Here is a 16,470-nt window from a genome sequence, read left to right as displayed (position 1 = left end):
TGTGTTATTCACATGCAAGGGTAGGTCTCAATCTAGATGAGAAAACGACCGCCCCGCCCCCAGTACAAGACACCGTGTGAAATGGAGAATCCCGTTCTCTTTCATACGATAAGGATTTCGAGTTTGAAGGAAGGAAGAGGATCAAGGAAGTTACGTTCTTTCTAGTTCCCTTCTTAAGAGGCTTGAGTGTTACTACTTCAACCTTGTGTCGTGATTGCCACCATTTACAGCCCAGAGGAGTAACACGCAAGAACATGACAGTGACCATGAGATTTGAAGCTTAGATACCTTGAGTGTGAAATGTCTTATGTCCAGTTATGCTATGCCCTTTGAGGCTTGAGTCTTACTCTTGAAGAGGGTTTACAGTGGATGATTTTTGTTGCTTCTCTCTCAAACCCTTACACATGAGCCTAAGCTCTCTCTCTCTCTCTCTCTCTCTCTCTCTCTATATATATATATATATATATATATATATATAGATAGATAGAAGTTGGGACCCAAGAAAACCTCATCTCAATCGCACAGCAGCATAAAACCCCAAGGGTAGCACTCCTTCTCCAAGGGCCTATGCTTGCTTAAGCTTTCACATGGGTTGACACCTATGAGAATCGAATCATAATTGACCTTGTAGTTGTGGGTCAGCCAAGTTCTCTTATTTAAATTCACAAAAAAACAAACAGGTTTCACTTTTTTCCTTTTTCATTTGTATTTTAATTAGACTTAAAAAGGCTACTATAAAGTTAGATTTCCAATTAACATTTGTCATCCCCAAGGGTGTTGGCAATGGCCAGTGCGGGGGCTAATAGGTAGGTTCTCATGTTGAATTTCTATGGTTTTTACCGCCTTATTTTAGGGGATAAGGGGTTGAGTGGAGACTTCACCCTTCTGCCAGGCGGTAGAAAACCCCGTTCACCCAGAATTAATATTTGCTGATGCAAGAAAAAAAAATGAGGTTCATGTTTCAAACCTAAAAACTATACATTAGCAAACCTAATGGTTTTATCATGAAGGGTTCTTTGGCCACTGAAATTTTCAACTTTAATAATCTTTTGGTTGGACATATTCATTGTGTTAGTAATCAATTTTAACCAAGGAAGGAAAAGCTTGTTTTGGATAAATTCTTGGTTCTATATCTTAGTTGTGAGAGAGAAAACTTTAGGTTAAATATAACAATCACATGCTTAAGAGTAACTTACTGATAACGGAAGGACGGGGATAGTGGAATTGTATATTATGGAAATAATCACAGAAATATAAAAGCATAATCCTTTGCTGATAAAAGTATAAGAAATAAAAAACTACAAATATTATGGAAATATTTGAGATATTTTGCTATGCAAGTAAGCTGAAAAAATAAACAAATAAAGTCAAGCCAACCTAACCCAGCCAAACTAAAGAAGATTGAGGGGAAGAGCAGTTTCATTATGAAGAAATTAGAAAAACACCGCAGACTTTTGGTAGTATAACATAAACAAGCTTCGAGTTTGAATTTCCTTTTTTTGTTCATTTGATCATCTTTTTTAGTTTGCGATTCAGATATCAGATACTTTTTATGTGAAGTATTCATTTGCGAGCATGTTTCGTTATTGGATCAGCTATTTATATAATCTCAAACAGGTTTATTTTTTCCAAAGTTCTCTAAACGGATTTCTAAAAATAGTTGTATATAAATTTCCACATTAGATAACTGTGTCTCATTCTTCTTTGAATAAATGGCGAAGCTGAAATGTGAAAAACCAAAAGGCATGAGCTCCGTTTTGGAAATCATGTTTACAAAGCGGTCCATTACAGAAATTTCTTTTGTGAAAGGAACGAAGCCATGAAGTCAACACGGAAACGCATGGTTCAAGGGTTGGCCGAGTCGATGGCATTACCGAAAATTTTCACACTTCGAGGGGCGATGAGTTTGGCCTTTCCATTCCATTCCACTGCATAAAAGCCATTTCCTTTTTTGTTCTCCTGCGTCCTCTCTCTCTCTCCTCTCAATTCTTCCAACCGTGTCGGCCTGACCGAAGCGAAGGGCTTCCCTTCTCGCCATTCCTCCCAATACAAAAGAGACAGACGGAGAGGAAGGGAGAGGGAGAGAGAACGAGAGGTGCCCACCGTTCCTTCCTCCTCCTCCTCCTCTTCTTCTCTTCTTCCGAATGTTTCTCTTCTGATGATGAGGGCTGCCAATTCTCTTCTCCCGAACCCTAGATCTCCGACTCGTATCGCGATCCCGTCCCCCCTCGCCTCCTGAGAATTCCGCGTGGATCGATTGCGATATCGCTTCCCTCTGGGCTGAATTATCGTCAGATCTGAGTCCTCCGCCCATGATTCCTCTCGCGAACGGTAGCTCGCCCGGGTTTCCATCTCTAGCTCCGCGGATCTGGTGATCTTTTGGCGGGAGAGTGGAGATACAGCTCGCCAATCGTTGATTTAGTTCGTCGGAGGTGGAGAGGACCCGCGATTGTGATGATTTCTTGCGGAAACCGTGGTTCTTTTGGGAGTGTTAGTAGATCGAGTTGAATTCTTCGGTTTTGGTGTTGATCGAGAGGTGAGGTCGGAGGAAGAGGGGAAATTCAGGAGTTGGGGGAGAAATGAAGGGCTCGCTTCCGCTTCAGGCGGGGAAATCCGCCGGCGGTGCTGGCGGCGGCCGTTTGTTTACGTTAGGACTTGTTTCGTCGTGGTATGCTTCCAATATCGGGGTCCTTTTGCTGAACAAATATCTGCTCAGCAACTATGGTTTCCGGTTCCCGATCTTCCTGACGATGTGCCACATGATGGCTTGCTCGCTCCTGTGCTACGTTGCGGTCGCCTGGTTCAAGATGGTGCCAATGCAGACGATTCGGTCGAGGGTGCAGTTCATGAAAATCGCGGCCCTCAGCGCCATATTCTGCACTTCGGTGGTTAGTGGCAATGTTTCGCTGAAGTACCTACCTGTGTCCTTCAACCAGGCGGTGGGGGCGACGACGCCGTTTTTCACTGCAGTTTTTGCTTATATTATGACGGTGAAGCGGGAGGCTTGGCTAACGTATGTGACGCTGATTCCTGTCGTCACAGGAGTTATCATAGCAAGCGGGGTGAGTCGTCGAGCTCGCTTTTTCCTTTTTCTGGATTGTCGTTATTTGCGCTTTAAATTAATTAGATTCGTCAAGTTTGTGTTACATTTCTTGATCGACATGTTGAATTTGGATCTAATATTTGTTTGATGCATGTATTATCTTCGTCGTACGACTTGCTTTTTTAGCCTCTGGGTTGCAGATTGTTATATTGTTTGGCACATTATACTCTTCTTGTGGATGAGATCATTTAATCACGATGTGGATTCTAGGAGTGGCTTTTTTTTCCCCCGTTTGGTAAGTCGACAATAATGTGCCCCTTAGGCCCTTACGGCATCCGGTGCTGTTCAAAGCAATACAACCGTTTGCTTTTTCCCTTGTTTCGATGCAGTCTGCTCGTGTCCATAACATGCTGCATAGTTGGCTGCTGAAGATGCTGTTATAATAGTGTCGCTTTATTTCTATGTATCTTAGTTGATCCTGGTTCCATTGGTGGCGATCGTTGGTCTACTTGCTTACTTTTAAGGAGCTTGATGAATCGCCTTGCACTTTGTTTAAATTGTATGTAAAATTTGTCTTACTTGTCGGTGAATGTACATCAGTTTTTCTGTAGTGAACTAAACAACCATGTTTATCTTTTTGTAGGGCGAGCCAAGTTTCCATTTGTTTGGTTTCATAATGTGCATTGGTGCAACTGCTGCAAGGGCGCTAAAATCAGTCCTTCAAGGGATCTTGCTGTCTTCTGAAGGGTATGTTTCTGCTATTAGTGGCTACATTTCCAAAAGAACAGGGTTTCTGTGGTTTGGATGGTTGGGTAGGCAACCATCTCATACTTGTCTTATCCTTGTATATAAGTGTGACTACTTAAGAGCAGTTTTATGCAACAACTTAACTGCATGCATATGTAACTGGTGTGCCTTCTGTAGATATCTTTTCTTGTTTGCCCCGTGATTGACAATGCCATGAAATATTTGTGATTTGTCTGGATGGTTTTATCCCCCTTCTGTTAAAGATGTTTATCCTTCTGATGTGATGACTACTTAATGGCGTGTGCTAATTGAAACTGTACTAAAACTCTTAGCTTCTTTATTCACAGGGAAAAACTTAATTCCATGAATCTTCTTCTCTATATGGCCCCTATTGCTGTGGTGCTTTTACTGCCTGCAACCTTGTTTATGGAGCCAAATGTGCTGGGAATGACTGTTGCACTTGCAAGACAGGATGTCAAGATTGTTTGGTATTTGTTGTTCAATTCATCATTGGCATATTTTGTCAACTTAACCAATTTCTTGGTTACAAAGCACACCAGTGCTTTAACTCTCCAGGTATCTTATCTAGCTTGTACCCTTTATTTTGTTTTGCATTTTCATGGATCCAGTTATCAAATGCACATAATACTTAACCTTTTTTGTTATACTAAGCATATCTTTTGGTTATTCGTTTTGAAATAGATTGAAAGGTAGTTGGTTTGATTTGTTGGATAATTTGGTTAAACTCATTCCCTTTTTATGGTGCTAATTGTTCTAACTGTTTGTAGATGATGCCATCATGGCAGTCACAAGTGCTGTGAGGATGCAGACCTCCTGAATACAAATAAATGAATGTGAAACTTTTGCTGATATAAATCATTCAATTATGTCTTGGTTTTGATTCCTTTTTGTGAGTTCTTTCACCAGATATTAGCTGTTTTCAAGGCCATCCCCACTGATTCAGTTGGCAAAAACTAAAAAGAATGATTTGTCAAACAAGGGTTTCTGGAATCTAAGCATTGGTAAATATGGGCACTAGTTTGTACTGATATCAACCATCTGATCATATTAAATAGTTGTGAAGGCTGTAATCCAGAAAGTACCTATCATCTAATTTTTCCAGAAGCGATTTTACATCTATCCTTTTATGAGCTGTCTGATCATTTTGATTACATGGTTGAGATTAGTGCATATTTCAAAGTTTGTTGGCATCACTATTTAAGCTTGTTGATATCATTATTTAAGGCAGTTGATAGTATCAACAAAAAAACCTGGCATCTGCATCAGATCATCAAAGAACAAATAAGTTTCAACATTGTCTCAGGATTTGCCTATGTTTTCATGAGACCTTGGAAAAAGGCCTTTTTTCATACTTGTTTTTTAATGTTTTTTTTTTTTCAAATACTTTTTTGCTTGTTTCTATTAACTTTTCAAAAATACTGTGATAATGTTGGCAAGCTATGATAAACTTATGCACATTACAATAAGAAATTAAGAGATGGCGGAAATGTATATTGTGATAATATTGTAACAATCATTATTATTTTCTGAAGTTAAAAAAGTTGTTCTTTATATATTTTGTGCATATAAGATTATAGGTGCTCTATTTTTGTGGTTTCTTTCTTATTTTAAATCCTGAAAAAATTTTCTGTAATCATTTGATCATGATTCTTTAGGATAATTTTGTGGAATCTATTCTCTCATACAGTTTTTTATATTCATTTTAGTTTTTCAATATTTTGGTGTTTCAAGATTTTCTAAGGTTCTCTGGAGCAAAAATATTTGTTAATAGTGCAAGAAATACTCGTTTCTGAGATTAAGATCGGTGACTGGTTTGGACCAATGGTTCTCCATTGTATTCTGAAAAACTAAACTAATGATTTATTTGATCCTTCTAGTCATTGATCTGTCTCAATTTTCGTGATTTCATCTGAGTTAAAATAGTGAATTCCATATCTTTCTCGTTTGGTTATTGGCTTGCTGGACAAGTAATCAAACAAGATTCCTCAATAATAGCTTTTCTGCAGCTTAGATAAGTGTTATTCTTTATTTAAGATTTATGAGAAATAATAATCAAGTATTCTTGAAAAAAAAGAGAGTTGCTTTTGTTTCTAAGTTGAATGGTGATAACTGATAAGGTCTATCATTTCACCTTATGTTTTAATAAAATATTTATGTGTCTCGTAACTGTGAACGCCACTGTAATCCCACTTTGCATACCATTAGCCATTAGGTAATTTCTTAATCCCCTTATTGTGAAACACAGTGTTATTTGAAAAAGGAAAAAGGAAGAAACAATTATTTTCAACATTTTCTTGTGAACTTCATGTCCGTGATACTTTTCCTGTTTCATCTAGTATTTCATTATTTTTCTCTTTATAACTTGGGATGCTTTTTTTTTACCGAGTTATATTTTTCTTACAGTTGATTCTTGCTCTCTTACTGTATACAATATTTTGTTGAAACATTGAACATTGATGCTTTTTATCTACAACCTTTTCTATGATATGTAAATATTTTGCATCTTTCTGTCGTTATCTTTTCCTCTTCTTTTTTAAAAAAAAATACCTATTTTAATCTGATCAGCAAGCTTGTATTCAAGAGCATGCATAGGTGTGCCTAGGTGCTAGGCAATAGCCCAAATATCTAGCACCTAGGTGGTCCAAACAAAACCTTTCTTTTAGGTTCTAATCCTAAAAGTTAATTTATTTTTGTTATATCTTCTAGTCTATTGACGAAGGTGGAGTTTTCTGAAAACCCCCACATTTACCCTTTTTCCTCTTCTGTTTTTTCCCCCTCTTTACATTTTATCCCTTCTTTCTGTTGAGGAGTGCCTAGACACCAACCATGCACAGCTTAGGCTTTGACTAGTTCCTTCTATGGTCTGCCGCTTTGGCCTGGGTTCTGCTGCTTAGGCCTGCCTAGTGTTTGCAACATAGATCAACAGTTATACTTCATGGCATAGTCACAGATATAATCCTCAGATTTTTTATCTGTAAGCTTTTTGAGTATATTTTGGTGAGGTTATTTCCTTGGGAAAATTTCGAGAGAATATCAGGAATTTCAAAAAAAAAAAAAGAAAGATCCAAAAAATAGGTAAAAGAGGATAAATGAAAAAGTAAAATAAAGAGATAAAAAATGTGAAGACAAATGACTAAGTTAAGATTTGCTAATTGAGCAAGAAAGATGCTACTTGTATAACAAACAATCAGCAAACAAGTAAACAACTAACAGGTAACCTGTATCATATTACAACCAAAACTAACCAACAGGCACCATAAGTTAGCCATACAACTCACCAGTCGCAATGTCATACCAAGTTATCAACAAACCACCGCATTAAAAATGTGTCCTCCCTCCTCAAGAGTTACATTCCAAAGATTGGACTTGCAAACTACAAGTGTTTCAAGGTTTTTCCTTTTTACTTTCAGCTTTCGATTTTTTTTTTTACAGTTTTTTTGTCATGATAATATCAAGACATTGAGAAATTCATTTGGTAATAAATTGAAATCTCGTCTTATTTGCCTACTGAAAACGTCCACTTTTTTTTTTTGGCAATAAAAATTTGTGACTGACCTCATAATGCTCTTTACCTTTCATTTTCACAATTGCCTTCCCATCCTTTTCTTTACCGTCTAGGTGTAGTCCATTTTCTCATGCTTGTAAATTCTCCAGGTTGTCATATAATTCTTGTATTTGGCAGTTACCTCCTTTCTTCGTTTACTAATGACTATGGAAAACAAATAAACAGATTATAAAATTGATGTTCGGACATAAGACTTGCTTGGACATCCTTGGTCTGACCTATGTTTCTTTTCCATTAAAGATATCTCCGTTACTTGGCCCATTTTTATGTAACCTGATATATTACTGAAACATGTGATTTAATCAAAAGGGTGGTATTTGAGAAAAATTTGACCCATGTGGTTAGTTTGAAGCTTTTTTTTCTGTTTATTGTATTTACTTTTTTATACTTTCTCGCTTGCTCTTGTTTTACGTGTATATGTCTAGGCTTTCTTTTCTTAATTTACTTTGCCAGTTATTTCTTCAAGTTTCTTCACATAGCAATCAATGTGATTAGTGCCAAAAAATTGCTTGTGTTTCTAAATGTATGGATATATTACTCTCCGTATTGGTCATTTATGATGCATGGCTGTCTTGATAAAGGAAACCTACTTCCTAGTTCACAGTCTGGAACGTAGAGGTCAGCGGAGTGAAAGGGTTAGAAGCACAAAAAAAAAAGAAAATGAAAAGAAAAGAAAAAACGGAAGGAATAGGAAAGAAGTAAAGGCATTTGCGTTGGTAGTCATTTGAAATTACCACTGCCTGGTAGTGGTATAGGGTTAGGCTAAAGGGCTCTTCCCTAGGGCTGATCAGCATATCCATCCAACTTAAGACATGCACCTCTGTGTAACTACTTGCTATTTAATGTGGACTTATAATTAATCTGATCCACCCAGTAGCATCCAAGAAGTGGCATGCAGCTTTTCTTGTTAGTCCTGTTTTTATGGGGGGCCTATTTTTGGACTTTTTTATTAGTATCTACCAACCATTTAGATCTTTGGTTTGGCCTTCGCAAGATGTTTGATGCACAATTTTGTCTTCAACGATGAATATCATGGAACCATGTTGGTCTTGACTCTTAAGAACTTGGTGGCAGGTGCTATAGATGGCACAATTGGTAATAGTGGGTCTGCTTACTTGGTTTCTCTACTTAGATACCAGGTCTCTGCTTTTAGTGAAGCAGGCACAGCCACTACTTAGATAGGAGTGTGGTTAAAGCGAATTGATTCCCTTGTTTTGCATGAAACTTAAGGACGGGTTTGACAGGTTTGACGCATTTTGCAGGTGCTAGGCAATGCAAAAGGTGCTGTAGCAGTTGTGGTCTCTATCATGCTCTTCCGCAACCCTGTTTCGGTCACCGGCATGCTTGGTTACACACTCACAGTTATTGGTGTTGTTCTTTATAGTGAAGCTAAGAAGCGGTGCAAGTGAACACCAAGAGCATGCAGCACCACGTCGGAGCTCTGATCATGTTTGCAGCTGCATCAGCTTGCCAGATGCACCCCATATTCTTTTTGAAGTGGAAACTTGAAGGAAGGTTTCCATCTTGTATCAACAGCAGAATAGTTGAGGATAGAGAGGTCTCAATAAAACTGAGATTTTCGCTTTTTATTTTATGCTTTCCCTTTCGGGGAAGGAAAGGGGATGTTGCTTGGCATTCTTTATTTTAACTTGGTTGCGAAAGAGTGCCGTATAATTCTTTTGGAGAATTGGCCTTACACAACGGCTCCTTTTATCTGTTAATTTTCTATTTAATTAATATGAGATGCTCCTTATAAAAGTTAAATTCTCGTTTATGTCTCTTCGCTCATGTACGACTTTCAAATACGTATATTAAAAGGCTTTAGTTTTCAATTGTATAAGTCTCTCTCTCTCTCTCTCTCTGTGTGTGTGTGTCTCTCTCTCTCTATTCTGATATTCCGAGTCAGTTTGCTTATTGATATTGTTGCTGTTATGTGTCTTTTTTTGGTCCCTAAGATCGGTTTGGTAGTAATTGAACTTATTCATATTAATGGAAGAGATGTACATCATGTTATTTGATGAGTCAACCGGCCTTTCCATTTTAAGAGTTTTCTGTGACAATTCTTGCACATGTTGTGTACATGTTTAGGAAGTCGCTCGTTTTGATCCTTGGAACGTGTGTACAATATATATGCGGGTTCTAAGGGCACGGAGAGGAGCATTGTCGAATGCCATTGAGACATGTTTTTGTGGAAACGCATGAACTAAAAGCGCGCTGTAAACAAGCGTTTTAAGGCCATGTAACAAAGCTGCCCAGGTTAGTCCAGCTTTTCCATTCAGATTCCAGCCAGTAGGCTTAATAAAAGATGAAAGATTGACATTATTAACGGACCAGGAAGGAATGTTCACAATTTTGGGTATATACCATCTCAGAATCAATTATGACTATTCGTTTTGCATCCCTAGCTACTCCTTCCGTGTAGGCAGAATCCTCTTCTTTATTTTGTGTAAATGTGGCTTACCTGAACATATACAACAAACCTGCACAATAATAACATGATACTAGACCTGAACAGATACAACAAACCTGCACAATAATAACATTGATACTAGGCCATTTCACTGATACTAGACCTGCACAATAATAAACTAATTATGGCATCTACCTCTACTTGTATTGAAACCAATGATGTTGAAAGGTACTTGGCCAAGCACCCTTAATAATTCAGACTTCCTCATCCAGAAAACCCAGGTTTAGAGATACTACATGAGCTTTTGATGAATCCCTGCCTGAAAATTTGAAATTGGGAGTGTGCACTCTCTGGGCAGGGAGTACTCGTATGAATGATCCATGTAGGAGTTTCCCTTGGCCTAAAAAGGGAACGGTCTAGTAGATTTGTACCCAATCAAGCACATTTTAAAAGCCACGCTCTGGAAATTTGCAAAAGTTGTTTACCATACTTTAATTCCATTAAAGATCATGTCGGAAAATATAGCTAGAATCACCATATCCACTATGCTTGACTATCACACTCGAAATGGCTACTCATATAAGAGAAGATCTGACAATAAAAATGCCAGCATGAAAGTCTTCCTTAGCTGCCCAAACAAGAGAGCAAGGCCGAACCAGTATCCACATTGCCAAGGACAAAAAACACCTCCCAATTCTTCTGCCATAGTGCATTGATGTTACATAATATTTACATATATGCAGGGAAATGCAGTAACAAGTATCTTAAATGGCAAAAGAACAAAAGCTTGTTGTGAACACTAATATTCTTCTCATGCCACTAAAACTTTACAGATGGTATATGATTTCTTTCCTATTCTACACTCAATGCCATTAAACATACATGAAAAAATATTCTTCTGAGCAGATCCGCTACTTGGCCTAGATCTGTTCAGTTCATTAACTGCTTGTTGCAAAGAATGGCTGATATCACCAAGTCCCCAAGCCAGTGATATATGTGGCCGAGGATTCTGCATAAATCAACTTGGAAGTTAACTTCATGACTAATATGTGGAAATACAAAATTGCAGTTGCAGAATGGTATTAGAAAGCAGACAAATTTTCTCTATCATGGGAACATATAACTCTTAAATCTGGACCAGCTTAAGTGCTTTATGCAGGGACGTCTCAATAACACGTCATGCATCAATTATAACTGGAAACAGGTATGATTTTATCGTTTCAGTCATCTCAGTGTATGATACAATTTTACAAAAGGAGAAATCAACAAGATCAAATCATCTTAATTATGTTGAAAAATCTGACCAATTTAGAGGAAATTAGTCTTTCACCGAAGACAGTATCAAGCTCATTGAGATGAATGCACAACCGCTGACTGTTATCTTTCCTACAATCTGATAAGGTTGCAATAGCTGAAAGGCTGAAACCACTATCACCTAATCAGAAGAGTCCGCACAAGAAATTCAAACTACAGGAAGCCTAATGTATTTTCTTGAAATTGAGGGTAGGTCATAAAGATTCTTGATTTCAATTTACGAAAAAAAAAAAAACATTGAGTATGCCTAAAAGGTTGAATTTTTTGATGAGCAGAAGGATGCTAAAAGAATGATGCCTCGCACATGACATATAACACAATGGCATCACAAAGAGACTATAGTAATCACTGTTGCATGTTAAGATAATATTTCTGTTACCATTATTGCACGAATACAATCATTATTCTGTAGAAAATTGACATATTAGAACAGCAAAAGCCAGAAAGTCGTACAAGAATGCATGAGTCTGGCAATGGCTATTTCAAAAAGTATCATGGCTGACAAGTTACATGAGGTTGTAGAATATACAGATTACCAGTGATATGTCATCGATGTGCATTAGCTTTTCCACGAAACACTGAATTGCATGATATTCCAAATATATTCACAAATTAACATGTCCTCACAGAATCAATTATCTAAATGCATATTGCACATAATAAGCCCAGCAGTAAAGGATTTTGATAAGTGCCTGCACCTCATAAAACTCTGGGAGATTATGCAACCTATATACATCATTCACAACTTGAATTTGCCTGGTTATCTGAAACAAGAGAAGAGAACATTAATTCCACGCACTAAAACAGGAACCTAAACAGATGTATACGTGAATATGAATGTAAAAGCTTAAATTAAAAAGCAAGGACCCTGCAATGATCATATACCTCCTTTAAGCCTCTGGTACTAACTTCCATAGACAGAAAAGTTCGAGTCCTATCATCATTAACAAACACTTCCCAAGTATTGAATTCTATCCAGTACCTGCGTAGACAACAATGGCAATCAGCTTTTTGTGACTAAATATTTCGCTGATCAAGCTCAACTGGCAGAAACTACAAGAAGCATTTGCACAAAATTTACCTACCGCTTTTGGGCTTGGAACTTCTGTTGAAGCATTGTGACAATTGAATCAATCTGATGCACGCGAATAGGAACAGTTCTAGACAAGCTTATGTGAAACTCCCTTCCCAAGACAAGTTGCAGGAACTTTTCATCATCTACACAGAGATCCTTCAAAGGGATGTCGATATCAACAGCATGAAGCCCTTCCACAAGCAACATAGATTTTCTGATTAAAGGTACCAACTGTTTCTTCATTACTGCAGGTATCAAGACTACCATGGACAGAAGAATGAGAAGACGATTAGTACAAACTACGAACTAAAGAAAATCATATGAAAAACGTTCAAATGAAAACCCCAAATGAACCTGGGATAAAGAGATGCAGTGCATAATTTCCTTCTACGTGCGGAAAGCTTCTAACCCGATTTGCATTTGTTTGAAAAAAAGCTGAAATCCAAGAAAAGTTATATATCATGAGCTGCAATTAACTCATTAAACCATGATAAAAAAAAAAAAACTGCAGCAGAAGAAAACGGGAAAAATTTAATGGCAATTCCTACTTAAGAAATGTTATAATATCCACAGAAAAAGATAAAGAAAACAAACTTCTACGCATTTATCAGTTCATGTGATGCCATGTCTGTGAGACCATAGGATTATACTGATACTGTGTACGCCATTGCCAACTTGATAATGTTACAAGCAAGGTTACAGTAGCCATTGTCAGACAGTTGACTTTCACTTTTGCATCATGGATAAATCTTTATTTCTAGATACCAAATTCTTAGGAAGAAAAGTCTGCCAATCAAATAACAAAAATTTCTGCTAAACAAATACTTAAAGTTCTTTATTATATGCACAGCTTCCTTTCCTATCTTGTAGCATCCACATTTGATATAAGAAAATAAGATGACTGCAGAAAAACAATAAAATCTTATCATTCACAGAAGTTTCCTAGGCATAGATTAGACGACCAATGAACAAGAAATCTACATGGCCAATGAACAAGAAACCTACATACCATAAAAAGGAATCTCTATATCTATTCACATACCCATGTGGAGAACTCTAACTCCAGAGATTACTCAATGCAATAAGAACACTTTGTAATTCTTTCTCAATTAACTCGTCAAAGCAAAGTACGGTCTCTTAGGGCTCTGTTCTCTGCTTAAAGGAGCAAAGATTGACTAATCAGTGATGGCTTTCATTCATCTTCAAAGTGCCATTTCATGTCTTGACAATGAAACAACACTTGCAACTGTAAAATTTTTATGATTTCTAGGCATGGGATAATCAAATAATCCTTTAACCTATTTCTGATAATCTAACATAGGGAGAGGAGAGGACAATTATTACTATTAACCGCATGGATTAACTGTCTCAGAGACTGAATTGTCCAATCAATTTCCTTGGCAATAATAGATAATATATAGTAATATTTAAAGCTGAATATTTACCCCAGTGGTTCTGTCAACAAAATGCAAGAGAATATTGTACTTCTAAAGAAATCATCATTTTAAACAACCACAAAATGAGACTTGTAAAGCAGTAGACAGAACTTAGATCATTAAGAAAACAGAACCAACCACCTACTTGACGAATCACGCCATTACTTAAGGAAGCCATACAAGGGCCAAAACACGTGCAAGGAAGGCTTCTTAAACTTCTTAAAGTTCATCAAGTTCTTCTTAAACATGTATTATAATCAACTAAATCAAGGCAGTAATCGCAAATACGGTATGGCAAAACCACAGAATCCCCAGTGGCCTAAAAAGTATCTTCAGAATGCATTTCCTCTAATGAAAAAAAAAAAAAAAGTGCATGTGAAATTTTCTAGGCAACTATTCAACTGCAAAAGAAAATCACGAACTGAGGACTAAATTTGTCTCTTGATTACCGAGCAGATTTTGCACTCAACCTTCAAGCACTGAAAAACTGTTTTGTTTGATCGATGATTCCATTGATGTCACCCCAAGTTCCACTCCTGTTAGCCTCACAAATTATCAGCCAGAAAAATGTGTTGCCACCTCTTTGAACCTCAACGACCTCAACCAGATCAATATCCCAAACACTCAATCGCCAGCTCTGTCACTTTTATTGACTAATCGACCCATGCACTAGTCCAACTAACACAAACGTCTAGTTCTTTTCTGCAGGATTACAGCTCAATTTCCATAACTTTGAGATTAGTCATATCTCGAACAGTTCCCAGACAACTCAACCCATTTGCGGACCAACCAAAAAAAATTAACCAAGAATAACAAACAGAAGAAATTACAATATGTGTTCATTTTTCATTCAAATAAGACAACGGTGACGCTGATGATGAAGGGTAGATAAACATGCATCAGTTAAACGAGAAATTTTTGACCTGGCGGATCCAAGAGGTCAAGAGGAGGAGGGGGAAGGGACTGCGGTTCCGGCGAGGGAGGGCTGACTGCTGCCCGCTTCTTGCTTCTTTCCAGAGAAGAATCGTCGTCTGTATCCTCAGACGATGACCCATATGACGACCTCAATGCTTCCATCCTTCGTCTTCTTCCCTCCTTTGTGGCGCTTCTACCTTCTGTCCTGCCAGTTGGTTGAGTTGCAAACAAAAATGAGAGAGCGAGAGAGAGAGAGAGACTTGCTCTGGCAGCTCCCCCGATCGGGGCCGAGCCCAGGAGCTCCTTTCTTACTTATTGAAAGGCCCTGAATTTCCTGTTTCCTTTTGGGAAGGGAAGCAGCTCGGGTTAGGCTCGAGCTTACAACTGCCCGGGCTCGGTTAGGCTCGAGCTCAAACCTGAGTTTCGGGTGTGAGGTTGGTCCGAACCCAACTTCTTATCGAACCAAGAGCCAAGCTTAGTCTTGGAATAAATTCTCATTCCAATCTGAAAATGAAAAATCGGACTCAAAATTTCAAAAATAAAAGCAAAACATTGTGAGATACAAGACGTGGCGATTTGTAAAATTGTAAGAATTACAAATAGCCACTCAATGGAAGTGCAACTTAAAACAAGCTCACTTAACTTTTAAAAGTTTGCATTCTGCTGTTTAACATTTCATAGTAAATTTCAGGCGCTAGCGGTAAAAAAGCCGACAGAAAAAGTAAATGTGAAAGGTAAATTACAAATACACCATCACTGTTACGCTCACATTACCTTGGGAAAAACCTGTCCTCCGTCCCAACTCTAGACAAGAAATTATCATGGGGAGAAAATCCAAACTATAGTTGGTAAACCCGCAACTCTACCCTGGATTGGTCACCGAGTTGATTCGTCCACTTAGTGAGGTGATTCGTCGATTCAATCGAGTTTTAAAATAACTTGAATTATTAAAAGAGTCAAGGCTATCCTTGACTCTGGCCAGGCTTTCTAGCAATTCGAGCTGACTCGAGCAATTCTCATGGTCAGGTTTTCTAGCGATCCGAGCTTATTCGAGCAATTCTCGAACCCATGTAAATACTCCAAAGACTCGAACAAATATAAAAGATTTGGGGGGATCTAATAACCTAAAACCCAGTTAAGAAGACAAAACTTGGTTTTGCCTTCAAAACCCTATTTCAGACACATTTGGAAGACATAAAAAATTAGATTTTATCAATTTGAAGTAATTTGCTTTTAAACCTACGTCCCTGGAAGCTTTTCAGTCAAAACTGACTTTTTCTCCCTCTTTAAGTTTTTATCTTTTCATTCAAACATCCAAACTAGGTTTTAAAAACTGTTTTTGAATCTGCGTCTTGACAAAATTTAGTTTTCACATAACCAAGTTTTTGAAGATGACAACAAATGCCCCAGCCCAAAACCAAGTGCTTCAAGCAAAACCAGGTTTTGCTTCTAAAACCAGGCTGAGGGTATGTTTGGATGATGTGAAAACTAGAATTGGCCAAAACTGAAAACCCAAAATTTAGTTTTGAAAAGAAGAGTGAATAATTATCCTCCTCTCCCACTCCAAAAAAAAAAAAACACACATACACACACAAGGTTATTGGTAAAAAAATATGTTTTAAAACCCATTCTTAAAAACTCATAAGAAAATTTGGTTTTATTTGGATGATACTCTCAAACCAGGTTGTTAGAGTATTTGGGTGCTATCATTTCAGCCTGCCTGTGTTTTAGGCACGCCCGAATGCCCCAGCCCAAAACCAGGTTCTTCAAAAAACCTGGTTTTGCCATTAAAATCAGGTTTAGTGTGTGTTTGGATGATGTGAAAACTAAATCTGGCCAAGACTAAAAACCCAAATCTCAAAATCTAGATTTGAAAAAGACCCAAAAAACACACACACACACACACACGTGTGCATGAGGTTATTCATAAAAAAATATGTTTTA

General features: G+C 37.7%; 2 protein-coding genes across 3 annotated transcripts; one reads left to right on the top strand and one right to left on the bottom strand.

The window, feature by feature from the left end:
- The first annotated feature begins 1,966 nt into the window (after positions 1 to 1,966).
- Positions 1,967 to 9,208, top strand: LOC116254045 (probable sugar phosphate/phosphate translocator At3g11320). Its single transcript, XM_031629080.1, has 4 exons — positions 1,967 to 3,062; positions 3,687 to 3,790; positions 4,138 to 4,366; positions 8,639 to 9,208. Exons 1-4 carry the CDS (start codon positions 2,580 to 2,582, stop codon positions 8,783 to 8,785), a joined length of 963 nt encoding a protein of 320 aa, XP_031484940.1. The 5' UTR covers positions 1,967 to 2,579; the 3' UTR covers positions 8,786 to 9,208.
- Positions 9,209 to 10,366: 1,158 nt separating this feature from the next.
- Positions 10,367 to 14,817, bottom strand: LOC116254046 (uncharacterized). Of its 2 annotated transcripts, XM_031629082.2 has the most exons (6): positions 14,535 to 14,817; positions 12,530 to 12,610; positions 12,186 to 12,435; positions 11,986 to 12,082; positions 11,799 to 11,864; positions 10,367 to 10,795 (listed from the first exon to the last, which is right to left on the bottom strand). In XM_031629082.2, the coding sequence occupies exons 1-6, from the start codon at positions 14,686 to 14,688 to the stop codon at positions 10,598 to 10,600; spliced, it is 846 nt and encodes a 281-aa protein (XP_031484942.1). In that variant the 5' UTR covers positions 14,689 to 14,817; the 3' UTR covers positions 10,367 to 10,597. The 2 variants fall into 2 exon arrangements, with proteins under 2 accessions (XP_031484942.1, XP_031484943.1); XM_031629083.2 differs by lacking the exon at positions 11,799 to 11,864.
- Positions 14,818 to 16,470: the final 1,653 nt, after the last annotated feature.

This window comes from Nymphaea colorata, chromosome 5 (genome assembly GCF_008831285.2).
Source record: "Nymphaea colorata isolate Beijing-Zhang1983 chromosome 5, ASM883128v2, whole genome shotgun sequence".
In the NCBI taxonomy this organism is placed as follows: domain Eukaryota; kingdom Viridiplantae; phylum Streptophyta; class Magnoliopsida; order Nymphaeales; family Nymphaeaceae; genus Nymphaea; species Nymphaea colorata.
This window is presented reverse-complemented; position numbering and strand designations above follow the sequence as displayed.